This window comes from Arvicanthis niloticus, chromosome 13 (assembly GCF_011762505.2).
Source record: "Arvicanthis niloticus isolate mArvNil1 chromosome 13, mArvNil1.pat.X, whole genome shotgun sequence".
NCBI classification, from domain to species: domain Eukaryota; kingdom Metazoa; phylum Chordata; class Mammalia; order Rodentia; family Muridae; genus Arvicanthis; species Arvicanthis niloticus.
This window is the reverse complement of record NC_047670.1, coordinates 18,649,300-18,676,767: the sequence shown is the minus strand read 5'-3', so window position 1 is coordinate 18,676,767 and position 27,468 is coordinate 18,649,300. Positions and strand designations below refer to the sequence as shown.

Sequence of the window (27,468 nt, the reverse complement as noted above, 5' to 3'; positions counted from 1 at the left end):
GGAACAAGCTGGACCAGGCGCTGTTTTCTAAATCTCTCCCCTACACATATGCAGTTGATCTTTTTTGTTGCTGCTGTTGTCACGCACGTGCACATATATAAAGGTCAGAGACAGCTTTTCGGAGTTGGTTTTCTCCTTGCACCTCGTCAAGGAACTTTCTCTCCTGTTTTTGTAGCCCTGTATATTCCATGCTAGCTGGCCTGCAAGCTTCCAGTGATTTTCCTGTCTCTGCCTCCACTGTGGCCTAAGGAGTGTGGGGGCTGCAAATGCAAGCCACCATATCTGGCTTTTATGGGTTTAGGAGATCAAACTTTGGTGATCAGACCTACATGGCAAGGACTGTCACCGTCTGATCCATTCATTTCATTATCCCTGTGCAGGCGACTTTCACACTGAGCCAACTCTAAGATCTAGGATCATGGGAGAGCAGGTCAGCAAGGGCTGCATGTTTGTCTCTGTCCCTCAGAGACCTCCCTGGTGTCTCTGACTCCATCTTCATGCATAAATAGATACATGCCATGGTCAGAGAAGCATCATTCCTAGTCTTTGCTAATGAGGCTGAAGGCTTTGGGCAGCACACACCACACTGTGTATTTTCATCATCCACGAAGGCAGAGAACATTCTGTTTTAACTGCACTGACTGTGTGGCTAGTTGTATTTTATTTCTGCCATTGCATTTTCAACTTGTTTGCATTTTTACAAACTGGTCCACTGAGCAACTTAACTCTGATTTGTTCTCTAAGTATAAAGTGAAGTTCACAGACTTTCAGAACTTAGATAATAAAATGGCCGCTGTCTCCTGTATTGTTACCATTTTCCTTCATGTCTAGCTTTTGAAAATGTCACTAAAACTGTTATAGATGGAAGCCAGAAGGGAAATTTACCCCTGAACATGTGGAAGCTTAATCTACTGTTGATTTGAATCTTATCTGTGCAGTGTAGGGGTGTTTAAGGCTAAGATAACAGATTTTTAAATACGTATATATACCTACATTCACCCACAACTCAGTTTACCAGCCAGCTCCTCTGTCCTCTGTAATTTGAATAATTGACCTCAATGGTATTTGTTACTTGTTAGAAATCACTATTTTACTAACTTTGGGTGAGACAACTAGTTCTTACTAAGAATGAATTGTGTGAGACAATTTATCATAGGGGAATAAAAACTAAAAGCTATCTGAGAGCTTCAAAATATCTCACATGGTAATTTTGATTGATTAGGTCCTAATGGAAAAAGCAACAGACACAGAATTTGATAAAGAAAAGATGTTTAACATCATGGGAAGAATCATGGTGAGACCATTCCTATAAAGTGCTTAAAATCACTATATCTAAAATAAGGGGTCAGTGAGGACATCAAAAAGATTCCAATATAGCAACTGTCACCAAACTGGGATTCAACATGAGAAAGGATGGCATAGTCTGTGATGCAGCAGACTTCATAAGCCATCAGAACTAGGGAAAAAATGCGACTGTGTGCAATCACCTTTGCCAGGATCTTCCTGCCTCTACAAGATTAAGAAAGCATATTTCACAATAGACACTTCCAAGAATTCAACCTACTGTTCATTTCCATCTAAAATGGACCTGATACAGTTAAACAATCTCAGCTATTAAAAACGATGACTTCATGAAAATTTTAGGCAAATAGATGGAACTAGAAAATATTATTCTGAGTGAGGTAACCCAGTCACAAAAGAACACACATGGTCTGTACTCACTGATAAATGGATATTAGCAACAAAAAATAAAAAAGCTCCTCAGAATACCCATGATACAACTCACAGACCATATGAAACCCAAGAAGAAGGAAAACCAAAGTGTGGATGCTTCAGTAGGGAGAAGAAAATAATCAGTGGTGTAGAGGAAGGTATCTCAGAGGGAAGGGGGGGAGGGGAAGGAGGATGCAGGATCAGATTCAGAAGGAGACCTGGAGAAGTACAGAGGGTCAGAAATCTGAACAGAGGTGTGTAGCAGTGGGGGGTGGGGAACTGGGGAGAGCCACTAGAAAGTCCCAGATGCCAGGGACCCAAGAGGTTCTCAGGACCCAACAGGGAGGACATTAGCCAAAATACCCAACAAAGGGGGAAATAGAACCTGTAGAGACCATATTCATTGGATAGGCATGGCTCTCTGGTTGAGGGATGGGGCCACCCACCCATCTAAAAAATATTAATCCAGAATTATTCCTGTCAAAAGGAAATGCAGGGACAAAGAGTGGAACAGAGATTGGAGGAAAGGTCATCCAGAGACTGCCCCACCTAGGGATTCATTCTATCTGCAGACACCAAACCCAGATACTATTGCTAATGCCAAGAAGCACTTGCTGAGAGGAGCCTGGTATAGCTGTGCCCTGAGAGGCTCTGCCAAAGCCTGACCAACACAGAGGCGGATACTTGCAGTCAACCATCAGATTGAGGGTGGGGACACCAATGGAGGAGTTAGGGGAAGGACTAAAGGAGCTGAAGGGGTTTGCACCCCATAAGAAGAACAACAACATCAACCAACCAGACACCCCAAACCTCCCAGGGACTAAACCACCAAACCAAAGAGTACACACAGAGTTGGGGGGGACCTATGGCTCCAGCTGCAGATGTTGCAGACAATTGCCTTATCTGGCATCAATGGGAAGGGAGCCCCTTGGTCCTGTGGAGGCTCGATGACCCAGTTTAGGGGAATGCTAGGGCACTGAGGCAGAAGTGGGTGGGTGGGAGGAGCACCCTCATAGAAACAAGGGGAGGGAGGAAGAAATGGGGGTTTGTGGAGGGGAAACTTGGAAGGGGAATAACATTTGAAATGTAAATAAGTAAAATAACCAATTAAAAAATTTAAAAATTATCATCAGATGTCCAAGTTAGAGTGACTGTAAGGAGCAGGTCAAAGCCTATTTCCAGCACCAGAATTGCTCCTTGTGACAGTATCTCCTTGTCATCTCTCCTTCCCAGGGAGGAACCCCTTCAGTCACAGGATAACTGTGCCCAACAGAGTGAAATAGCAAGTCCCAGTTCCTATGACTCTTGCTAGAGACGAGAGAGGAGTGGATTTGATTTCTATGAAATTAAGACATTTTTACATAGAAGAGGCTAACCTGGGCATTTGTGGTAAAGAGGACAGAGATGCCAGCATGCTCGTCTAACACTGTGTTCCCTGTGCCCGTAGCACTTGCCTAAGTCTACTGCACACTTTTATTTTGGATAAGCCTATGTACAGCTGCCTCACTAGGTTGAAAGAATATACCTAAGGGGCGAGGTGAACATCACCTTCTCTTGTGAGTAGCTGGGTCAAATGCTTGCCCTGAATATCAGTGATGCTGATGATGAGGTATTTATAAATAGGTTAGATAATCACCCAGAAACGAGATATTTAAAAGCAACCCGGTCTCTCTAAAAACTGTCCATTTGATCCTTTGTCTGGGTTAACGTGAGTGAGATCCTTATTGTGTAGAGAAAATAAACTAAAAAATTATCTGCATAAAGTCATTCATTATATAGATTTGTTAATATATACATTTGTTTAGGAAACCCAGCAGATCTAGAGATGTGACTCACTGGGAGAACACTTGTCTATCGTGCACAATCCTTTCTGTAGCAAAATCAAACAAAAACCCCTACACACAGGCACATGAAAGCACAGGGGCACATAAAAACCTCCTGTGTTGAAACAAGTCAAAATTGCAAATGCATCCTTGCCTTTCCAAGTCCTTTTATGGCTGACAATCGTGTGGGATTATGGGCACTTTGACTAGAACACACTCTTTAGCACTGGTGCACTGTGTTTATGATAATCAGAGATACAATTGTTCTGTGGTCTAACAGGTTAGGGGAAATTCTGGGCGACCAGTGTTAATAGAAATGTCTTTGTTGTGGAGTTTAACGGTTTTTTCACTGCCCCAGTAGGCTTTGTGATTCATCCTTGAATGTATCATGTGACATTCATTCCCCACAGCCCCCTTTTCAGGAAGCAACCACGGAGCTAGTGGTGTTCATAATTTGATTTGAGAAATTCTGAATCAGACACGTTTCTAATGAAGGTCTCTTCTGTTAAAGAAATCTTACCACTGAGAAGTTGTAGTTCTGCAAGATTCCATGGGGTGTGGTTCTGAATCCCAGCTGCCTGGAAGAATCCCTAAGCAGCTTCAAACATGCCAATGTGGGGGTCCCTACGCTAGCAGCAAAGTCTTGGAGGATGAATTGAACAGTAGTAAGCTTTAGGTCTACCATCCTAGGAGTTATACCTCCTTACCAGCCTGGCAGCCACGGACCAATGTGAATTCTTCTTAAATGATGAATGCAAGTCCATTCTCCATGGAATCTTCCTCCCCATCCTAGCAAACACCAACAGTATGAGGATGTCTCATGTACATACGAATAAAAGCAGAGCTAGGCCAAGTCTGATTGTGTGTGCCTTTAAACTCACAATTCTGGAGGTAGATACAAGTGGATATGGACAGGCCAGCCTGGTCTGTAGAGCACATCCCAAACCTCCACTTAGTAAGACCAAGTCTTTAAGCAGGCATGGTGCATGCCTTTGGTCCCAGCACTCAGGAAGTTGAGGCAGGTAGATCGTGAGTTCAAGGCCAGCCTGATATATGTAGACAGTCCCAGAACAGCCAAGGCTACAGGAACAGGCCCTGTCTCAAGAACAACCAAATAAGCAAACAAAAAAAGGTAAAAGATTTCAATAGACTTATGTGAAGTTCTTACAGACAGTGAGTAAAGCCTTGAAAAGATAGGCAACCTCGGCGGTCACTGGGAAAAGGAAAATTCTAAAAAACAAATGCTACTACACACCTACTATGGCTAAGTTGGACCAATGTCATGTTTCTGGAAATAACCTTTGCTGTTTGTAAAATTATAAATGAATAGAAGTAAAGAGAAAAAGAAAAAATAGAGACACTATTTTAAAGAAGGAGGGAAAATGATAAGATCATAAGAAACACTAACACAAAAAGCTTTACTTGAGTGTCCTTCAGAGAACAAAACCAACTAGAGCAGTGAGAAAGCCTCAAGCCAGAGGAGAAGTTTCCAGCACTCCCAGGAGAGGGGAGGGGACAGTGGGAGCCAGCTACATGTGTAGGTGACATGGCTGGGCATGTAGGTCACAGCTAGCAGGCTGGTAGGGTCTGTTGTCTTAGGACCACAAGACTCAATCTGACTGGTGAACGGTAAGAACTGAAAGAGGTTTCCATGGATACGCAAGGCAGGTAGCCTCCAGACCAGCAGTTCTCAACCTGTGGGTCTTGACCCCTCTGTGTGTTACATACCAGGTATCCTGCATATCAGATATTTACAATACAATTCACCACAGTAGCAAAATTACAGCTGTGAAGTAGCAAGAAATCATTTTATGGTGGGGATCAAAGGAGTGTGAAGAACGGTTTTAAAGAGCTGTGTCATTAGGACTGTTGAGAACTGCTACTCTGGGCAGTAGGTAGCTGCTTGAACACATAGAACATTAGCACTGAAGGCCAGGATACTACATATGGGATCTCAGTTTGTGGTTGAAAAAACAACCTATGAAATAAACCCGGGAGGACCATCTTTTTGGCCCAATTCTACAATGTATCTGCTTTAAAGAGCCATTAAAAGGCTATCAGGGATAAAATGCTGGTTTAGACAGAGCAGAAAGTGGTATAGCCAGAAAAGCCTGCAGACAGCACAGGCTGCATGGGAGAAGTCCTAATCAGACCCTGTCCACCACCTTGCAAAGGGCCAACAAGTGTTGACTGACTGCCCCTCAGGCTCCAACTCCTGGAATCTCATGTTGCCCTTGGATCATGCAGAGGTCAGAATCATTTTTCTCTTGAAATGCTGAGATAGCTCCTGCCCTGCCATAGTAGGTATGGCGGGGGGAGCGCGGGGGAAGATGGCACACCTGTGGAAGAATGGATATGTGCAGATATTCAGACATGTTCAGACATTCGGATCCAAAGTCTCTGGAAGCAGAGGAAAGCCACGCTCTAGCTTGCCTGCTCTCTGCTGGTAGTCTCCTTGTCCCCACAACACCTACCTCACACAAAACTTACTCTTTCACCAAAACGTTCCTTAGAGGGAATGACTTTGCCTTGTGGTAGCATTATGAGTAAGATACATATAAGAAGTTATTAAACTGGGAAAAACACTATTTCGTCACCACAGTAATAATTTTTACATCAACAGATGCTAAAATTAGAGAGTAAACACATGTTAAACAGGGATGCGTGTGCAGGCTCACAGCGTCTCCCCACAGATGCTTATTAATTACAAAGGAAAACAATAATTACGATGGAAGAATTCGCCAGATGCTGCCTTAGCCCTACCATCAAAAGTAGCCAGTCAGCAACTTGGGTCTCCTGCTGCGATGCAGGAAACAAACACAGTCTCACTCTTGTGTATTTTCAATGAAACCCGCATCGCCCAGGTTTAACTAAGAGGGAACCTTGGCAAACCCAAACTGAAGGAGGTTTTATGAAGTAACTGGCCATCATTCTTCAAAGCTGTCAGGATCCTGGGACAAAGGAAATACTGAGGAAATCTTCCTGGTGGAGCAATAAAAGAATTAACACCATTTCTGGTAATGAGGGATCCTGGCTTGAACGCTGGGCCCAGAAAGGAGTGCTAATCCGTCAGCCGGTAAAAATGGAATACAAGCTCCTGATTCTGTATCTGTCGAAGTCACTGTTCTGATTTTGAGATTGCTCTGTAAGATGTGAATGTGGCCATGACGGTGAAGGGCAAGTGCAGCTTTATACTACGTCCTCAACTTTGTATAACCCTGCCAATTTCCAAAATAAAAAGCTAAAAAAAAAAATGATTTTCATATTCTGGTACTTAGAGATAACAGGATTATTCAAGGAGATTTCCCCCTTCTTGGTATTTTGCAATAAGAAAGGTGAAAGAGGTTCGAAATGTGTATTTTAATAAGCATGTCTGTTCTACGGTGCTGGTGCAGTGTGCAACCCCATCCTAAAACTTGGGCTGGAGGAGTTACTGGAAAAGATAACAAGAGAGTTGAAGACTGGAGGGACGTGAGGGAGGGGAAAGTAATGAGAAGAAACTGGATGTTCCTGCACACAGGCCTCAGGGTTTCTGACTGAGGGGAAAATGGAGAGAGAGAGGCAACTATGAGGTGACATCATGAAAGACATTATATACAAGACACTCGTGGGGCAGAAAGAGACCAGGAGATTAATAGACACACTGCTGACTTTGTATACATGAGCTGCTGCTGAGACTGAAGGAGACACTTCACAGTCATTTCCTGAATTTTTCTCTCTGAATGGAGTTTTTCTCTGAATGGTATTTGCGCTGTGCTAGGACTCCTTGGGAAGGGGTCCAGATATAACCTCCTAATTACTTACCTTTCTATTGCTGTGATAAAATCACATGATCAAGTCAACATATAGAAGGAAGGGTTTATTTGAGCTTAAGGTTCCAGAGAGGTAAGACTCCATCACCAGCCCAGTGGGGAACTATGGTGACAGACAGATGTGGAGGCAGTGACAGCTCAGACCCCACATCTCCAGCCACCAGCAGGAAGCAGAATGAACAGAAATTAGCACATGGTTTTTAAAACTGCAGAACACCCCTCTGGGGACACACTTTGTCCAGCAAGACCACATCTTGTAAGCCTCCCCCAAACTGCACTAACCAGGAACCAAGTTTTCAAACATCTGAGCCTCTGGAGGGCCTTTTCATCCCAACCATCACCATAGCATCAACAATGACACAGTCTAGATACTGTGTTTTGTTTGGAAGACAGACCAAAAAACCATTTACCAAGGGGCCATTTGGCATTGTGATTGACAAGTAGCTTGAAGAATAACCAGAGAGAAAGGTGGCCTTGCAAACCTCAAACATCTGTAGACTGTCTCATATAGCCTTCTCTTGTTGAATAGATAACCGTGAGCAACAGCAGCTGACCCAGGAAGAGGGACCGTGCTGCTCACGGTCATCTTCATTTGCAGGGATCGTACGTTTCTTCCCAATCATTTTCAGGACTGGAAACCAGAAGTGAATCTGAAAATTAGATAAATAGACACTGGAATCACTTCAAATGCCGCTGCTGCAAACTTTGAAAAACACAGAAAATATCCCTGGGGTTTCCTGATCTTCATTTGACTGTAACCGTCTTCCAGCTGTGTACGTCGTAGGTGCCTGGTAGCAGCAATGTGACTGATTCTTGTGCTTGACACAAAAGTGAATTTCTCTCTCTAAAGACAAGTGCTTCCTCCTATCCATCCTTGAGGACACATCTAGCTTGGCATTTATAAAGCAATTCTGTTGTCCTGGTGACTTGAATATGAGAGTGCTTTGAACTATTCTTTGAATTGCTTGCAGATTCTTACTTTTATAAGTCTAATAAAACCAGTAATGTGTGTAAGAATCAGATAGATAGATAGATAGATAGATAGATAGATAGATAGATAGATAGATGATAGATGATTGATAGATAAGTAGATATAGATGAATAGAATTCTTTAAAGTTTACTAAGTGCTATTTCCTTCCATGTTTTTACGTTCTCTTTGGTGTAGAAGGGTAATAATTGGCCATTGTTCTCCAGTAGACAAAACAAAACCTCTTCCCAATAGGCAACTACAAAATAGATTCACTCAATTATACTGTAGCTGGGTTCCTAATGTAAAGTTGTGGAACACGTTGAAATCTAGTGTTGTTTCTTTCAAACGGAGCTTTAGCCTACTTAGAAGTACAGCACCACCCCAGCCTTACCTTTGTAAAGTACAGGCTCAGTCTCGTGTCAGCTTCTCCCAGCGGCTGCTTTGATCGTTTCTCAAGGAGCTTTGCGTGGAGGTATTCAACTCTCTCCCTCCCCACTTCCGGGTAGAAGGAGACTGACACTAGAATTTTAAGCTGCATCAGCATAGAAGACAACAATCCTAGTATTATTAGTGTCAAGAGAATAATACTGAGAGGAACCCAAGTCTCAGTCACACTGAGCCGTGGTTTAAGAACGCAGCTCTGTTCGAACATAGATATATTAAAGGTTGAATCGTGGACGACTCCTTGAGTGCCTTGCTTCTAAAATGAAAGAGTAAAATAATCAGTATGTGTGCCATCTTCTCTGTCTCATCTCTCTGTCTTTCTACTTCCTCGAAACACACTATTTTCCTAAAAATATTCAGAGTTTTGTCTAAAGTAGCTGTCTGTAAGCCAGGAAGTGGTGATGAACTCTGAGTTCAAGACCAGCCTGGTCTTCAGAGTGAGTTTCCAGGAGAGCCAGGGCTACTACGTGGAGAAACATGTCTCAAAAAACTGATGATGATGATGATGATGATGTAACTGTCTGTCAAATATTCCTGTATACATTATAATTGAATTATTACTTTTATCTGTAAAGGTGACGGTATTTTCCAAAGTGGGTTTGTGGAGAAACTATCAAATAGAATCAGTTGCTCAATCTTGGCGAACCACATGCCTGTGGAAATGTTAGGTTCTAGGAAGGGAGGGAACTATGCTTTAACAAGCATAGCTATGTACCCATTTTTAATGGATTTTTAAAAATTGTTTTATTACTTAGGGCACACAGAGGTAATAAAAGATGGGGAGTCAGCTCATATGAAAGAGAGAACAGGTTGGTTACACAGACATTCAAGCCTTTAAGTAAGGACAAACCACCTTCATCAGACCACAAAGTTAAAAGCTATTAAGACTCGAGTCATAGACTCAGTCAGTCTTTTGAGTTATGGGGAATTCTTCCTCTTTAGAATATGACATCTCCATTTAGGATGACATGTTGACCTACATCACTGAGGGAGACTCAATGGTCTTGTTGGAGGAGGTTGGAGGAGGCATTTTCTAGGCCCTCTGGGTGTTAGAAGGGGTTTGAAGGCCAGAAAACAAACCAGTTGTTCAGCCAATGAGCCAAAAGACAGAAGATGACATTGAACCACCCAGCTCAGCCATCCCAGTGGGGAGTGCATGCTGATTCAGCTCTTTCTCTCCTCTGACCTGGAAAAGTCATTTACTCTCTCAGTGGATTTGTTTTCTAATTTGGTAAAGCAGAAATTAATGGACCAGATCCTGCCATTGAATAAACTACTCCCAGTGAAAATTAAACACCTTGGGGATGGGGCATTAACCTTACAGACTGGAAATACTCAGTAACTTATTATCGCCTTAGTGCCACAGAGCCCCAGGGCCAAGAAGTAAATGACTTCTATAAATAAATAAATAAATAAAAGTAACCACACCTGGCGAACATCTTGCATCTTAGCCTTACCACCAAACCTGGGCCCTCTCTATAAATGCCAAGTCACGTGTGTGCCAAAGCAGTGGGAAACATTTGGGTAGCCTCTCATCTTCTTTTATTAAGAAGACAGTCTCAGTCTACGATTAAATGGAGATTTCAGTCCCTAGAGCAGAGGCATGCACTCTTTTTTAATACGCTGGGAGAAACAAACACATCGATCCAGTCAGTGATGAGCAATCCTGCAATGAGAAAGCAGCGGGTGTTCGGTCTGGGAAGAAGCTATTTAGTCTAGAAATCTAACTGGGGATTTGCCATTGGGAGCCAGAGCTTCAGGAAGCTTGAGTCAACACTTTTGTATGGGCTTGCTTCGGGGCAATGTAGAAGGCGTATTCTCTTTTTCAAAATGCCAAGCAATATCTGAAATGAGACCCCAGTGGCTTAGAATATGTTTACTTCTCTTAAGTAAACAACTTGCTGAGAAGGTATTGCCTCAGTGGATGGGAGGCCCTGCTACCAGGTTGTCCTGGAGAGTTAACGCAGGCCAGTATCTGGCCTGTGGGATGCCCTCGGACTACAAGGTATAAATCAGGACTACGGCTACTTTTACTTCCACTGCTCACCCATCCAAGCTCAACTTGGATCACTTCCCACTCTCTTTATTTAAAGCATTTGTCTAAAACTACACAGTAGTGGAAGAGAAATATTGGCAAAACCTTGTGCCACTGTTTCTCTTCCTGTCTGATTTCTCTTTTGCAAATCTGCCGTAGCAGAGAAGGCGAGGAGCCTTCAAGGGCATCTTGGGATAAGGGCAGGGCATTGGCAGTCATGTGGAAGGAGGCTGCTGGCACAATCTCCCAGGCACAGCAGAAGAAAACTTAGGAGATGTCACAGAAACCTTGCACTCATAGCTGACCCAGCGCTCAACATGCAGCTTCTGGTATGTGCGTACACAGTGGTCTCTTCCATTGGTATATGAGTTCTGCAGTAGAGCTATCCTGGTCTAGACATTATCATATCCCTGGTACTCAACAATGTTTAGACATGAATTTTATGGAAAGATAGAACTTAGACAGACATACACAGATACGTAGAAACACACACATGCACACAAACACACAGACATACACACATGCACATATGCACACAGAAACATAGATGTACACATGGACAGAGACATACACAGACACACACACATGCACAGGTACACACAGATACACAGACACATTCATAGACACATAGAAAGAGACACAAACAGAGAGACACAAGCACGCACACATGAACACACACACACACACACACACACACACACACACACACTCCAGTCTAAATCAGTGAACATTCATCAAACAGGCAATGAATGTTTTATACCAGCAGAGAGAGAAATACATAAGAGAATCAGAAGAAGAGAAATGGGGACAAGTGCGTTGGAAAACAGGAAGATTGTGGGGGGAGTGAGGTGAGGAGAGTGAAGTGGGGGGCCAGGTGGAGGAGAGTGAGGTGGAGAGAGAGGCCTTTTGCTTCTGGGCTTCTTGTTTAGCCTCATTTGAAGCATGTCTTCCATTATCTGCTCATTCCAAATATCTAGAGCAACAGGGAACCTTATAATTAAGTGAATTCTTCAGGGACAGCAGGGAGCTTAGAGTAATCAACTCTAAGAAGCAGTTCAGGATTTGGAGGGCAGGAGCCCTGAGACTTGGTGTGCCACTCCAGAGGAAGGGGAAGGGTGTGTGTGGATGGGCAGAAGGACTTGAGGCACCCAGGAGCAACGGAGAGTGGGGTTCAGAGTGGCCATTCTCCACAGCATCTTGATAAAAATAGGACAACTCTGACACATGGAGACAGTTGCCTGTAGGGTACTTAACCCCAGCAGGTACCCCACCTCCTCCTTCTTCCTGGTTCAGCTCCATAATTTTCAATGTTATAAAAAACGGGCAAGTGTCTGATATTTTCTAGATCCTGGGAAATGTTGCAGGCAAAAAGAGAATAAAGAGATAAGATGTGGTGTGACCCTAGCGTTCTCTGATGGCTCATGGTTGCCAGGGGGAGGGAGAGAAGCTAAAGGAAAGACAGCCCCCCCCCCCCATACACACACACAAATCAGGAGCACCAGGTCCAAGGAAGACAAAGTCTTTGGGTGACTGAGATTCTCAAAGAAGCTTCTGGGAGATACTGAGATTGGAGTTCCGGATCTTCTTTGGGTGGTAGAATTAGAAAAGGTTCTCAGTCTTGACTGCACTGTGGCATTACTTGGAATGGGAGCTGAAGAAAATCAGTCTAATCCAAGCAAAGTGGATTATCTGAGGATTCTGGACAGGGGCATCACTTCCTGTCTCTTCAATTGTACACACACACACACACAGAGAGAGAGAGAGAGAGAGAGAGAGAGAGAGAGAGAGAGAGAGAGAGAGAGGCAGACACACACACAGATACACACACAAACATGCAGACACATACACAGACACACACACAGATACACAGACATGCAGACACACACAGAGACACCCCACACACAGACACATGCGCACACACACACACACACACAGATGCAGACACATACACACAGATACACACACACACACAGATGCAGACACATACACACAGATACACACACACACACAGATGCAGACACATACACACAGATACACACACACACACACACAGAGATGCAGACACATACACAGACACACACACAGATACACAGACATGCAGACACACACAGAGACACCACACACACAGAGACATGCACACACACAAACATACACACACACACACACACACACCGCACAGAGACACATATTGTTGACAGTCACTGACTGAAGTTGTGTAAAAAGAGAAGCTAAGGTGTATATGAACAGCATTTTAATGGCTTCCTCCACATCCCACCACTGTGGTTGAAGCCCTTCCTGTTGGTAAAGACTCAGGCTACACAAAGTTCTCAGAAGAGTTTAGAGTCTATCTGCTCAAGTCTTGACAGCAAGAGGAACTCAAGCCCCAAACCCTGCTTGGTAGGTTCTTATATACCCTTGAGACTCAACCAAAGTGAAATCAAAGCTTAACCCCTGACAAAACCTTATTCCGACACTCCAGGGTTTGCTGACTGTAGACCTCCAACAATATAATGTTCTAGTTCCTGGAGCCTGCAACACTCTGTCTGAGAGAAGTCTCAGCAGTGACAGTAAGTTAGACTCTTTGAGATGGAGAAATTGTCCTGGTGCATCCTAACGTGACCATGAGCCTGTTGTGAGAGGAACACAGCTATTTTTCCATGCATAGAGAGATACATGTGATGCTGCCACAAGCCAAGCAATGCTGCTGACCAAATTAAACCAGATGATGCAGAATGAATGGCTTTCTGAAAGGAAGATGCCCATGCCAAAGCACTTGGGCTTCAGCCTAGCGATACTGATCTGGACTTCTTGCTTTTGAACTAAAAGGGAATAAATTTATGCTGTTTTAAGATATCCAGCATATGACCATTAGTTATAATAGCCATAGAAAAATAACATAGAATTATATTCTAACTCTGGGACCCAATTTAGTCCATACTACTGGGCTCCTTCTGTGTGCCAGTCACCAGGAATCTGAAGACACTGGCTGGCCTGGGATGTCCCAGAATTTTCAAAAGGCATACCAATAAAAAGCCCCATTGCACCATGGGAAGCTCTTGTGGGCCACTACCTCTCCATGTAGTTTCAGGTGAACTTCCAGCCCCGGCAAGCTTTGGAATTGTTTGTTCACGGAGGAAATGAGCCGATACAGCAGATAATCCACAGCTGCGAACAGCATCCACAGGTAGAGATAGGTCAGGACCGGAAGGAAAAACAGCCCAAGGTTTTTCCTCTGTTTGGGAGTCAGCTGAAAAGATGGGATGATGACGTATTTCTTCCTTTCCTTCTTATTCAGCGGGAGGACACTGGGCCGCTGTTGGTACCTCTCCTTCTCATCAAACAGAACAAATTGTCTGGTGATGTAGATATTCTCATACTTCCAGCCACGAGGGCCCAGGAATCGCTTCAGGAAGAGGCCAGTGCTGACTAGGATGAGCAAAAGCCCGGCGAGGGCAAGCAGCTTCTGGCCCACAGAAGTTAGCAGCTCTGTCGTGAGCACCATATGGTGCAGGACACCCAGGACTTCTCCTCTAGTGTCATTCATGTGAGCCTCCAGGGCATGGTTGGGACTAAAAAGAGAGACCACCAGAGTCTGGTTCCAAGAAACAAGGTCGTCAAATAGATCCAGCGGAGTGGCAAGGCCGTAAATCCACTGAATGGCTTCACTATAGCGTTTTAAAAGTGGAAAATGTATTGAAAAGCTTTTTGCCCTTAGGTTGCAAGTCATGCTGTCTAAGAGACCTCTGAGGTTATAAAAAATATTTTCCACATGTCCGAAGATCACTACCCCAGTGCCAGCCGCAATCAAAGTGTTCCTACCTTCACGGAGGCCACACGAGAGAATGGCCAGAAGAATGAAGCATCGGGCACGCTTGGAACAGCACAGAAAAACACAGGTGGTCATCCAGACAGCAGAGAGCAGGGCAACGGATGGCAAGATCCAGTAGAAGGCTGAAGAGAGGAGGCTCACCGAAAGGAAAGCCACAAAGCAGCAAACTCCCAAATGTTGGATAAAGTCCATCCAGCCAGTGTTTCCTGGAAACACATAAGTCCCCCAAAGTCTTAGGAAAATGTTGGTGCCCACGGTCGAGAGCCTCATACTCCCTGTGTCCCTAGAAATAAAAAAGAAACAAAGTTCAAAAATTATTTACAAATGAGATGGTAAATTAGCTATAAATATACATATATGTGTGTATTAAATATATTTCTAATATATTAAAGATATATAATATGTGACTATAATAATATCTTACAATTAGATTATATATAATATAGATAATATTATAATATAGTTATATATAATATATAATAATGAATATTATATATTATATATTATGTATTATATTAATATATTAATTAGATATTATATAATGTATTATATAATATATTATATAATGTATTATATAATATATTATATATCATATAATATGTTATAATATATTATATAATATTTATATTATATACTATATATTGATATTATATTATATAATTTATATTATATATAATATAATTATATATAATTATATATGTATAATTATATATATGTATATATATGTATAATTATTGTTCTGCTCAAAATCCTGGGCCCAGCCCAGGGGTGGGGGCCAGCCCACTTCTCAAAGGGACTATGACTCAGTATTGTATATATGTATATATACATATATATAATTATACATATATATATACATATATGTGTATATACACACACACATATATATATATCCCTCCTTCTGTCCACTTCTTCCTTTCCAATGGGACTCCCATCAAGAAGTTGGAGAAATAGAATACATCAAGTATGAGGTGATACTAGGAGGTGCTGCCACACAACTTTAATCCTAGCATTTGAGAGGCAGAGGCAGGCAAGTCTCTGAGTTCAAGGCCAGCCCGGCCTATAGAGAAAGTTCCAGGACAGCCAGGGATGCAAAGAGAAATCCTGTCTCAAAATAAAACCAACCAAACAAGCAAAATAAAGCAATAACAACACTGGAGTTGAGGTCTGTTTCCGCATCTTTGCATCAGGTTGGCCTCATAATTTAGCCAATTAAATGTGGCAGCAATGCCCCAACGCCAGCCCACTTCTCAAAGGGACTATGACTCAGTTCTTCACGCTCTAGTCCAGCCCCATCATCTGCTCTACTGTGGTAATTAGTGTCCTTTTAACATGTTAACAAATTATCACAGACTCGCTAAATCAAAGAAATACCCATTTATTCTTAGAATTCTTCCTGGAGGTCAGTAGTCTAAAGTGGGTCCCTAGAGCTATGACCCCTCTGGAGGACCAGGAGGAGAACTGGGTTACTTTCCTGTGCCGGCTCCTTGAGGTTTGAGGGGCATGCATTCTCTGGGTCATGGCTCCTCCTTTCTCCATCTCAAAGCCATTGAGAATGTATCTCATAAGTGTAACTCCTGACTGATATAAAAATACCAACCGACACTGTACCTTATGTATAAGATTTAATGGGGGACACTGTGCAGCCTCTAAACACTCTCACGTGTATTCAGTCCTGTAGAAGTATTGTGGAACAGGATCTACGGCACAGCTTAACATGTAAAAACTGGTGTTACATTGGGTGTGGTACAAATGAGTGTAGGTGGGGCTACAGGGCATGAACTGAAAACCAGAGGTGAAGACCTCATTCTGTGCTCAGGCTGAGTGGAGCTAGCAAAAGACAGAATTAAGTCGGAGGAAACAGGCACCTTAGGAATAAACACGGGTAAATTTCCAGTGCAGGAATGGATTCTAGCAGGAAAGACATGTGGAGAAGACTCTTATGTTGAAGACAGGCAGTATCCATTGCTTTTTTTTGTTTTGTTTTGTTTTTATCTACTGCAACACAATCCCTGACAGAATCAACTTGGTAGGGGATTTTAGTGCAGGGTTGGGCCCAGGATTTTGAGCAGAACATCAGGGAACCAGGAAGGCACTGCAGAGAACTTTTACACCAGGAAGATGGAAATTACAGGTGGAGACAGGAAGTGAGCAGGGCTAAAATGCCCCCAAGAACTCTTCCGCCAGTGATCCACTTCCTCAGCCCCGCCCATTGTGTCCATAGCCTCTCAAACTAGTGTGGCCATCTGGAGACCAAGGTTCAAGTCATGAGCCTCTGCAGGAGCATTGCAAACTCACCACACAACAAGGGTCATTGTCCCGTAGACTAGCTTCACGGAATCAGTACCCCAAACGCGTGGAGCCAGCAAGATGGTTCATCAGGTAAAGGCTTGGGAAGCACGGTGGTTTGTTGTTGTTGTGTTTTTGTTTTGGTTTTGTCAGCTTGACACAGGTTAGAGTCATTTGGGAAGAGGGGCCCTCAGTTGAGGAAACATCCTTATCCGATTGGCCAGTGGGCAATCCTATAGGGCATTTTTATTATTTGATGGTTGATTTGAGTACCTAATCCATGAAAGTAGTTGGCGCCACCGTGGATAGTAACCCTAGGTGGTATGAGAAGAAAGCAGGTGAGCAGACCATAGAAGAAAGCCAGTAAGCAGCACTCCTCCGAGGACTCTGCTTCAGTTCCTGCCCCGACCTCCCTTCATGACCTGTCATTTGGATATGGAAGCTGCAATAAGTCTTTTCCTATCCAAGTTGCTTTTGGACATGGTGTTTTGTCCCCAAAATGGAAACCCTAACTAAGACACCTGGATACCTGAATTTTGATATCTGAAACACACATAAATAAAAGTGGAAGAGCAGAATAAACTCCATGGACTTGTCCTATGGCCCCTGCATAGCTATGTGTAGCAAATATACCCCACTCCCATCTCTCTTCCTCTCTCTCTCTCTCTCTCTCTCTCTCTCACACACACACACACACACACACACACGCACACGCACACACACACATGCACACGCACACGCACACGCACACGCACACGGACTAATAAAGTAAAATATTGTTTAATAAAGATACCCCACAGGAGGCTGTGCTTGCATCAGAAGGAAGGGGAATTAGAGACATCAGGGTAGAGATCATGAAGGACCATCACTCTTTACTTCCGTGGGTTGTGTCATTTCTCAGCCGGTGAGCAATGCTTGCACATGGACCCCAGGGAAGAGAGAGCCAGTATCACCAATGGGTCTGTACTCCTGACACTTTTCTGCTGCCCCTACCCGGGAGGGCTTAGTGGACATTGGGCATTGGATAGGTAGGAACTGTGTCTCCGTAGACACAGTCCTATGAACTTTCTTTGCTTTAGAGCTTTAGGGTTTGATCCCATGCTGTTATTTGACTGACTGATACATAAGTAAGCACTAACTGTCTATTACATCAAGGGCACTTTACAAGAAGCCTCCACATCCCCTGCTTCAAACGTGCTTTGCATCTTATGCAGAGGAAGCCGAAGCTATGAGCCTTTGCTGAAACTTGCCAGCCGCCACCCAGAACGGGCAGTACACTGGAATTCACAGCGAGCTGTAGTGAGCCTTCAGCTAGCCATTCCCTCCGCATCCTGCCTAGATTTCACAGCTCTGGGTTAGGGAACGGGACACTCCGCTGTCTGAGCCTATTCCTCCTGGAAACACACCACCCTTACAGCCAGTGACTGCTCAAAAGCTAATTCAAGTATCACAGATCCATTTCCACTGTCTGTTCATTGGGCTTTCTCTCCTTCAGCCAAAAGGTCGACCCTCTGAGGTTAGGATGTCTCCAATCAGCAGATTTATCTTTAACCAAATGAGAATACCCAGTTTCATTTTTTTTTCTAGTTTCCTCTATGAGGTCCCAATTTTTCTTGTCTGCTGGAATATTAATAATGTATATTGTAGGCTCATTTCTTCCTTCCCTTGCCTTTCCCCTTGTACAGCATGTTCTTAATACAGATATTCCTCCACAAGTATGAAACAGATTTATAGACACATTAAAATTTGATTCTACAATAAAATCTAATATCAATTAAATGAGATCTATGGCTGCAATTTTATTCTGTAAGAGGTACATGTTTACTCAACAGGCAACAGTTTCACCCTTGTCCTTGAGAACAAGATGTCACCCAAAGACACCAAACCTCCAGGGAGAAAGACAGGAGGCATTCTCTCAGTGTGCCGCTCGAGGGATTAAGCTGAGCTCTGACTTTGAGCCTGACCTTCTCTTACTCTCAAGTGTGACTTCGATTTCTTCCCACTCGAAGCTTATCATTTTCCCTAACGTAGATGACCTGCCTGATCCTTCTTATTGAGACTTAAGAAGAGAAGCTTCTCCAGCCACACCGCCATTGCCTGGAGATGATGTGTCCTGACCATGTAACACACTTCTGGGACATCATGCAACACACGCCAGACCATGGCGCATCACACTTCCAGACGGTCTTGTAACATACGTCTAGACCATCATGCATTGCACTTACAGACCACCATACACTACACTCACAGACCATCATGTACGTCCATAGAAAAATTAAGATTTTCTGTTTTCTGAACTTGAGCTTGGACCCTCACCTTCATGGAAGGCTGAGTGGCGAGCTGGTTGTGCCATTCTCTGGTACTAGGAGGCACTATGTGGTTACAGTTGACTTCAGTGACCTTTTCTTGCTTTGGGGTGGATCCTACCATTCTGTTAGATACCCAGATTCTCTTCTTCCCGACTAGCAGAAATTCAAGCAAAACAAGCTATTTCTTTCCCACAGTAAAAATTTCCTGTGTGTATGCCATGGTCAGGGCACCATAACAAAATGCCTTAGGAAGAAGCAGGGGCATTTATTTCTTAGAGTTTTGGAGACTGGAAGACCCTGTTCAAGGTTGCACAGGGTCAGGCTCTGGTGAGGGCTTTCCTCCTGGTGATATCTGCTTCCTCTCTGTGTGCCCTCATGTAACAGAAAGAAGAGAGCTCTCTGGTTTCTCTTCCTCCTCTTTGTCTCTCTCCTTTTTATTTTTCCAGCGTGTTATCTTTAATCAAGTGTGAAGCCCCCATTCTCTGTTAGATCAGTTTCTTCTCTCTCTTCAGCAATGGTAAGCAGTAACCTTTCCCTTTTCTAAGGACATCGGTCACATTGGGTGAGGTCTCATTAACCTTATAACTCTCTAAGAGAGTGCACTTCCTCGTACAGCCATACTGGACACACTGTTTCAATCTCCAGCACCTTTCTTTGGGTGCTATCTAACTGTTAAAAACACAGGGGCCTATCATGACTGCCCAACAAGCAGCTGAAAGAGATGCAGATATTTACACACACCTCTCAGACAGAAGATGGGGACCCCTGCGGTTGAATTGGGGAAAGGCTGGAAGAAGCTGAGGAGGAGGGCAACCCTGTAGGAGGACCAGCAGTCTCAACTAAATTGAACCCCTGAGATCTCTTAGACACTGAGCCACCAACCAGGCAGCATACACCAGCTAATGTGAGGCTCCCAACACATATACAGCAGAGGACTGCCAGGTCTGGACTCAGAGAAGACTCAACTAACCCTCAAGAGACTTGCAGTCCCAGGAACTGGGAGGTTTGGTGGGGTAGGGGTGGGAATGGGGTCATCCTCTTTTGGGGGGGGGCGGAAGAGGGGTTATGGGATGTGGAACAGTCAGGGAGTCAGAGGGTAGACTTGGAGGGGGATAAAGCTTGGATTGTAAAAAAGAAAGAAAGAAAGAAAGAAAGAAAGAAAGAAAGAAAGAAAGAAAGAAAGAGAAAGGAAGGAAGAAAGGAAAGAAAGAAAGGAAGGAAGGAAGGAAGGAAGGAAGAAAGAAAGAAAGAAAGAAAGAAAGAAAGAAAGAAAGAAAGAAAGATAGATTAAAGAAAAAAAAAACAAAAAAAAAACCCAAAACCCAAACATTGGCCAAGTCTGGCTGATTTTGAGCTCAGTTGTCAGTTTGCACTTCTTGAAGCTCACGACTTCCTCCGGTGTTCCTGCCCTCTCTGGCCTTAGCCCACCTCCCAGCCACGCCCTGAGATCGCTTCTCTTCCTTTTGTTCCTTGGGATAGTTTGAGTGTACTGTAAGCTGATTTCTAGTCTCTGCATCTTGGAATCCATTTGAACTTGGTTTGCTTCCCTTGCTCTGTTTACTGAGTCCCTCATCCTCTGTGTTATTCTGTTGGTAGCTCCTAAAAGCCTCCTTGGTCCCTTTAACCTATCATTTTTCTTCATTTTGCTTCCATTATCAATAATGCTTATTGCCTGACTCAACAGCCTTGTCTCTCCAACATAAAGAGCCTGCTTCTTGCTTTTACAGCAGCAATTTTCTAAGAGTAAGCACCACCACCTTGCTTTTATCCCTAGCCTACAGTTTGCATCACACCCCAAGCAGACAAGCCTTAGCTAGGGTTCACAGCAAAGTGCCACCAGGACACCTTTCACAGAGTTGTGGTGATGTTCATGAGACCCAGTGGGGGGGGGGAAACAAAAGAACAGAGCTGTGCTTAAGACCCTGAGCCAAACCAAGCACCCCGCAGAGCTGCACAGCCTGTGTATCTAACCTGAGTCCATGTTTACCTGCTTTTATGCAGAGCTGAGCTGTTGCCATAGAAACGGGGGCACCAGCCTTTCCCATTCATCCTGCATGTGTAGCTAGCAAACACAGCTGCTGTGGTTTTCTCTGGTACTGTATGAGTATGTGTGCACATGTGTGTCTACACATGTGTGTGTACCCATGTGTGTGTGTGTGTGTGTGTGTGTGTGTGCATGCACTCACACAGGTTAAGTTTCAATGCATTCTCATGGCCTGACATGTATGAATTCCCACTTCCACACCCAGTGTCCACTCTGCCCTCCTTGTTGGAAGTCAGAAACACCCCTATTCCTAAGCACTATCCTTTGAGCACAAATCAAACTTCAACGTGCAAGTATGTTTTCTACCTTGCTTCAGATACAGTGCCCGTCAGATACTGTAACGCTTAGAACTATGAAATAGTAACAACTTGCAAGCAAATGGCCTGCCCTGAGAGTGCTCTAGAGTGCTCTAGATGAAAGCTGCTCATGCCTAGTGAGGCACACAGTAGGCCTGCTGCTCCACTGAGGGTGGAAGGGAAAAAGGCCAGGAGCCTATGACCTCAGGGACCACTGCCGTGTCTCTCTCTCTCTCTCTCTCTCTCTCTCTCTCTCTCTCTCTCTCTCTCTCTCTCTCTCTCAACACTGCCATCTCATTCTGACCCTGCTTCTGCACAGAATCCAATGACCTAAACTCAGCCAGCACAGTTTATCTGCAGACACCTGAGGGAACAGTAACCCAACGGGACAATCACTCCTTCCCTCCAGGGCGCCTCCAGCCAGTTCTGCCTTCAACTTTCTTTGGGACCTGACATGATGTGAAAGTCATTTGAAAAAGAAATTCCTGCAAAAGACAGAGTGAAATTTAAAAGTTTCCCAGCATGGAGACAGGAGGCCTGCTCTCTAACTTGGATCTGCCTACACAGGCTGTGTGGTCATTTCACCTTCTGGGCCCTCAGACTGGTCCCCGCTGGCCCAGTGATCCCTCAGTGACAGATGAATGATAGCCACAGATGCCTGGAGTGAGTTCTGCAGCCACTTCTGAGGCAGAGCATCAAAGCTCGGCCTGCCCTGGGAGTGGGACACGGGAGGAATGAAAGGTGGCCGCTTGCTTTTTTCCTTTCTTTTTTATTCCCTCTTTCTTGCTTGCTGTTAAGCTCTTGCAAACTTATCTTTTGGTTGGGAACACGCTGTTCTCTCAGGCTGCCAAAATAGCGCGAGCAGGAGCTGCAGCCTCTTCTGAGGTGGAACGAATTCCTCATCACTCTGGTTTAGTCATTTTTGCCTTGGGAAAGCCAGCAACTGCCTTCTCCAAGAAGGCAGCCTTCATACAGAAGGAGATTAATGGACGCTGTGGGGTAAACGGAGTAGCAAGTGTGGGACAGTTCAGTCCATCACTGTGCAAAGCTGGGAAGCTCACGGTTGGCCAAGCTGGGCTGCTTTGCGTTAGGGAACCCCACAGACTAGCTCCCATGGTAACCACAACCAAGACGCAGGACGGAGATCCACTCTTCCAAAGCCAGGGGGATATGCACAGTAGTGCCTTCGGCAGGACACCCCCGCACCCCTCGGCGAGTCTTCCCTGAGCTTGAGTAGCCAGGTACAAGCCCCAAAAAGCTGCCTTCCTGTTCCTTGGCCACATAGGCAGATGGCTGAGGTAGAAGACAGGTTTAAAGCGCTCTCTGGTCGCGGGGCTGGGTTCCAGTTTACTAACATGTTCTTTTAAAAGCAATTTTAGAAGCAAGATTATTTTGAAAGTTTACTTACAAGTTCCGCTTACGTTCCTCCACAAGCACAAAGCATGCCCTTGTGGAAGCTCAAAGGCTTAATATAGATCCGGGAAGAGGAACCAGACGTGAGAAGGTGGCCACATCACCCTGAATCAATCTCTTCACTTCCTCCCCAGAGTGACTAAGTTGTTTAGTGGCATCAAGGGTAAAAACTGTACAGAGGAACCACAGGCTTCATTCTAGCACTTTCCTTAGATGACGTTCCAGACATCAACTCTAGGAAATACTATAATAGGATAGTTTCAACACAATGAGTTATGGAAATGGGGACCCCTTCTCTTTCTACCCATTTCCCCACTCACCTCAGCCATGGGAAGGGACAGACTGGTCTTGCCCTCAGCCCCATCCACAACTGAAAAGTCAGGTTTCTGGATGAGTCCAAGCTCAGAAGTCTAGTAGGTGCTTCAAAACTACACACAGCGCTTACCAGCTTAGAAATTTAGCTCTCTGGATAGAAAGACCATTGTTGTTTAAGGGATTTAGAGAAGTCTCAAAAACTCTATATAAAACCAGTCAATATTTTCTGTAAAACTTTTATGTTAAAGTTTACAATTCCTGGCAAATTCAAGTATTGTTGGGAAGGATGTTGTCTTAAATATTATTACTATTAGTAGTTTTGATTATATGACTGAGTGAAAAGTTAAAGAAATTTCAAGATATTAAGTCATATTTTCAAAATTATTTCCCAGGTGCATTTACAAACTTGAAGGTATTTTAAAGACGCACCTACACATCAAGAAGTGACATTTACAATTAATCTCCTGATTAAATTATCAATTTTTCTGTCTTCTTAAAATATTTCTTTTATTTATTTCATATATGCTGTCTGGGCTCTTCAACAAAGCCAACAGTTTTCCCGTCTCCCTAAAATTTTGGAAGTGTCATTTATTTTGGTACAACTGATAGATCCATAGGTATTTGTTGAATCTCTTTCAAAAGCTTAGACATTGAGAGATGCAAAAAACAAATAAAATTCCAAATTCTGATTTTTAAAAGACTTGTAATTTATAAAAGAAACAAGTATGTGTCTACCCATGGGTCACATAATTTGGGGCAGGGCAGGTTTAAGAAATTGGTTTATTCAATTGTAGACTTGTAATTCTAAAATCTGCATCCACAAATATTTTTTTTCTTCATTGAAATTTTGAGAGTTTCATTCATTTTGATTCAGTTAAATGCAATTTAATCTGTTGAGGGCAAGTTGAAGCTATGAGACAGAACTATAGATCCAGGAAAGAGCTGACATGGGATCCCAAGGTGGTTTCTATGCAGAATTATCTCTTCCTTAGAGACTCCGGTCTTTAGTTCTTTAACTGAGTAACTGAGATCCACCTCTTGGATAGGTACTTTATGCAAAGTTTATTGATTCAAACGTTAATCTCATTTTTTTTATATAAAAATGTTTTCATGGTAGTGTATAAAATGTTTGGCCAAATAGCTACATGTGATGACCTAGCCAAATTGACATACAAAATTAACAAGCACAATCAGATTGCCATAAATGGAAAAGGAAATAAAACGTAGAGATTTGTTTGTTTAGTAGCTGGGTAAGAACAAGAAAAGGAACAGAGGTGATCCAGGTCTTTCTGTAGGAGCAATTTATGTATGGAGACAGTGGCTTAGGGTTCTGACGAGGTGTCAAGATAAGACACCCATCTACTCTATGATAATTTGGGATGTAATGGGTAAAGACAGGGAACTGAGAATTAGCCACACAGCACAATTTGGCCCCCCCAACAACAGGGTCACATTGAACTTGAAACTACGGGATGAATGGACTTTCTGAAGAGCACCCTATTGGGACGGAGGGGGGGGAGCAGGGGTGGGAGGGAGTGGGAGAACAAAGGTCTCCCTTTACGAGTAGTGGTCATAGGAGACCATTTTGCACTTAGAAGTCAGAGTTCCTAGAGAGAAGCTCTGGAGCTGGCTGCCTTTGAGAGGGGAGTTTATGCCGGAAGAGCTGAGGTGTGGGAAGACAGGCTCTCTAGCTAGGAGTACGCATGAGCAGTCGAGGGGACTTGAGAGGGGAGCCAGCAGGGGAAGACAGAAGGAAACATCAAATGATGCCTATGTGGCCCTTCTTGTCCTGACGACTGATCCAAAAGAAGTGATGGGGGCCCCAGGTGAGGAAGGGTCAAGCAGTGAAGATATGGGGGAGGGGCCTAGAGCGAGGGGAGTTGGGGGTGGGGGGAAGAGGAGACCAAGGAAATGACCCTGATCTTAGAGACTTGGTTTTTAATGCTTCGTGAAGAGCCATTTCAAAGGTAGATCCAAGAGCCAGGAAGGGCTGAGTCTGCGGGAGGGGAGCAGTGCTGGGGGTGAGGAGGAGGAGGAGGAGGAAGGCCACCGTGGGGAGAGGAAAAGGTACAGGAAGCACCTTAACAAACAATGACCACTGGGCAGGGCTTGGTACAGGAAGCAGCCTGGCAGACAGTGAACACTAGAAGGGGCTTGGCATTCTTTGAAGAAGAAAGGAGGAAAGTGGAGCATGTTTCCAGTTCTCTCAGCAAAAAGGGTGCTAGAATCCTGTTACACTTGGGCAGGGAAGAGGTACAGATTGAGGGTTCCTTCAGGGCAGTCCGGAGCAGGTAAGGAAAAGTTGTAATTATGACTCTCCAACGCCCCCAGGGGAGTTTCAAGAGTCCCTTAAATTTCCCAAGATTCGGAGTGGGACTAAATGGCCAGTGGGTTTTACTTGGAGTAGAGAGAGGGGTGTGGATATCTCAAATTCAGCTGCAAGATGTCATTTCAGTGCTTCCCGTGACTCTAGACAATGAGAAAACTGCTTCCAGCTGTGACCCTTAGCCAGGTCAGCACCTATGTTCCTTAGTGACCTTGAGAGTGCACAGTAGTATCTGTCCTCAGTCCTCAGCTTAGGAGCTTCTGAAAGCAAGACAAGGAGGGCAACTGTGTAGAGTCCATTCTGATTCCAGTGTTAGATCAGGATTTGGGCTTCAAGGAGCTGCTTGGGGTTCTGCCAGCAAAGAGAAGCCATCTCGAAAATTACTGTAAGTTCCAAGAGTCAGAAGCACCCTTCTTTCTTTCGCCCACCATGACGGAAGCTGTGCCATTTTAGATGTGTTGAGCCATAGAAACATAAATGGTTCTAGGTTCATCACAGCCCAGGAATTCCTCTGAGAACCAAGACAGCTGCAGGGTGCCTTTGGAAGGTACGTGTTCTCCTGTACATAAGAAATATTGCAACTTTTAAGTTTAAATTATGATGGTCCTTTCTGCACAGCCAACAACAGGCGATTCAGTGTTTCCTTGCTGAAAGAGGAATTAGAGCTCTGAGTGTCCAGTTAGTTGTCCTGGCTCTGCCTCTCCTTTGCATTGCAGAGCCTCAGGCACAGCCGGGCTTTCTTGGGAAGATTATGTTATGTCACTGACAGGTCCCGGTTATTTCTGCAACTCCACTATTGAGCCTGTGTCACCTTTGACACCCAGGGTGTCACCTGGGTTTGCTCTTGGTGGCATGCACCTTCAAGCTTAACTGTGCACTAGTTAGGTTCCCAGGACCCCTGATCACCAAGACTCGGACATATAAGGAAGTCTAGATAGAAGATGTGACTCCACTTTTCCTTCCTTACTAACTGGAAGCATAGAAAGGTTTCTTTGGCTCAGTTCTAGTCATTTCAGTCCACGGTTGGTTGTTCCCTTGCATTTGGGCCTATGGAGAGATAATACATGGGGGAAGTTGCTCGCCTCATGGAAGCTGGGAAACAGCGAGCCCTATTAACCTATTAGGGTTCTCTATTAGGACCACTTCACAAAGTTACGACTACCTCCTGATAGCTCCGTGGATGAGGACCAAGCTGTTGGACTTTAAGAAACATTTAAATTCTAAGCTGTAGCATAGAGACAGTGATGTGGTAGACAAAGGTGTGAGGATGAAGGTAGGCTGGCTTTCTGAACCCTCCTGGGGAAAGAAGATGGTGGAACTGCAGATGAGGGGTTTGTCTTTGCAGAGTGTATCTTGCCTTGTCCCCTTCCTCTCTGGCTCTGCTTCCTGCGGGTCATGAAGTGAGCAGCCTCTGACATGTGCTCCTGCACCAGGACCCTCTGCCTGCCGTGAGCAATACAGCACGGGAACCGTTGGTTGGATCCTCTCAAACTCTTATCCGTAAGAACGCCTCCCTCCCTAAGCTGTTCCTCTCAGGTAATTTTCACAGTTAAAGCAACGCAACAGAAGAATGAAGACAAGTTCACCAGTTGGAGAAGGAACATGAGAAAAGTCACAGGGCCCTGAGAGTTCTAGCATTGCCTGAGCCCGTGCTCAGCCAAGCCTTCCCCTCGCTCCGGCCCTTGCTGCCCAGTCAGCCTTGCAGACCATGGTCATGTGATTCACTGTGGCCAACAAGACCACAGGGAACTTGAGGAGGAGTCTGTAGAAGAGTTTCTTCCTTTCTTAAAATAACATACCCTGGAAGGGATGTGTCGTACTGGACATGAATGTGAAAACAAAGCTGGAT

At 44.2% G+C, this 27,468-nt stretch overlaps 1 protein-coding gene across 2 annotated transcripts; it reads right to left on the bottom strand.

Moving 5' to 3' along the window:
* Positions 1-7,380: 7,380 nt before the first annotated feature.
* Dcstamp (dendrocyte expressed seven transmembrane protein) lies at positions 7,381-23,006 on the bottom strand. 2 transcript variants are annotated; one of them, XM_034517071.2, is made up of 4 exons: positions 22,974-23,006; positions 13,869-14,910; positions 8,711-9,019; positions 7,381-7,998 (listed from the first exon to the last, which is right to left on the bottom strand). In XM_034517071.2, exons 2-4 carry the CDS (start codon positions 14,895-14,897, stop codon positions 7,852-7,854), a joined length of 1,485 nt encoding a protein of 494 aa, XP_034372962.1. In that variant the 5' UTR covers positions 14,898-14,910; positions 22,974-23,006; the 3' UTR covers positions 7,381-7,851. The 2 variants fall into 2 exon arrangements, with proteins under 2 accessions (XP_034372962.1, XP_076767434.1); XM_076911319.1 differs by lacking the exon at positions 22,974-23,006 and adding an exon at positions 16,926-17,224.
* Between the last annotated feature and the right edge of the window lie 4,462 nt (positions 23,007-27,468).

What these genes read in the sequence shown, in the direction of transcription:
- Dcstamp (XM_076911319.1), bottom strand. An exon ending in ACCTGAAACTACATGGAGAG is followed by an intron (nt 9,020 to 13,868) that starts GTAGTGGCCCAC and finishes CTTTCATTTTAG; the next exon opens with AAGCAAGGCACTCAAGGAGT. An exon ending in TGAGCCTGTACTTTACAAAG is followed by an intron (nt 7,999 to 8,710) that starts GTAAGGCTGGGG and finishes TCTAATTTTCAG; the next exon opens with ATTCACTTCTGGTTTCCAGT.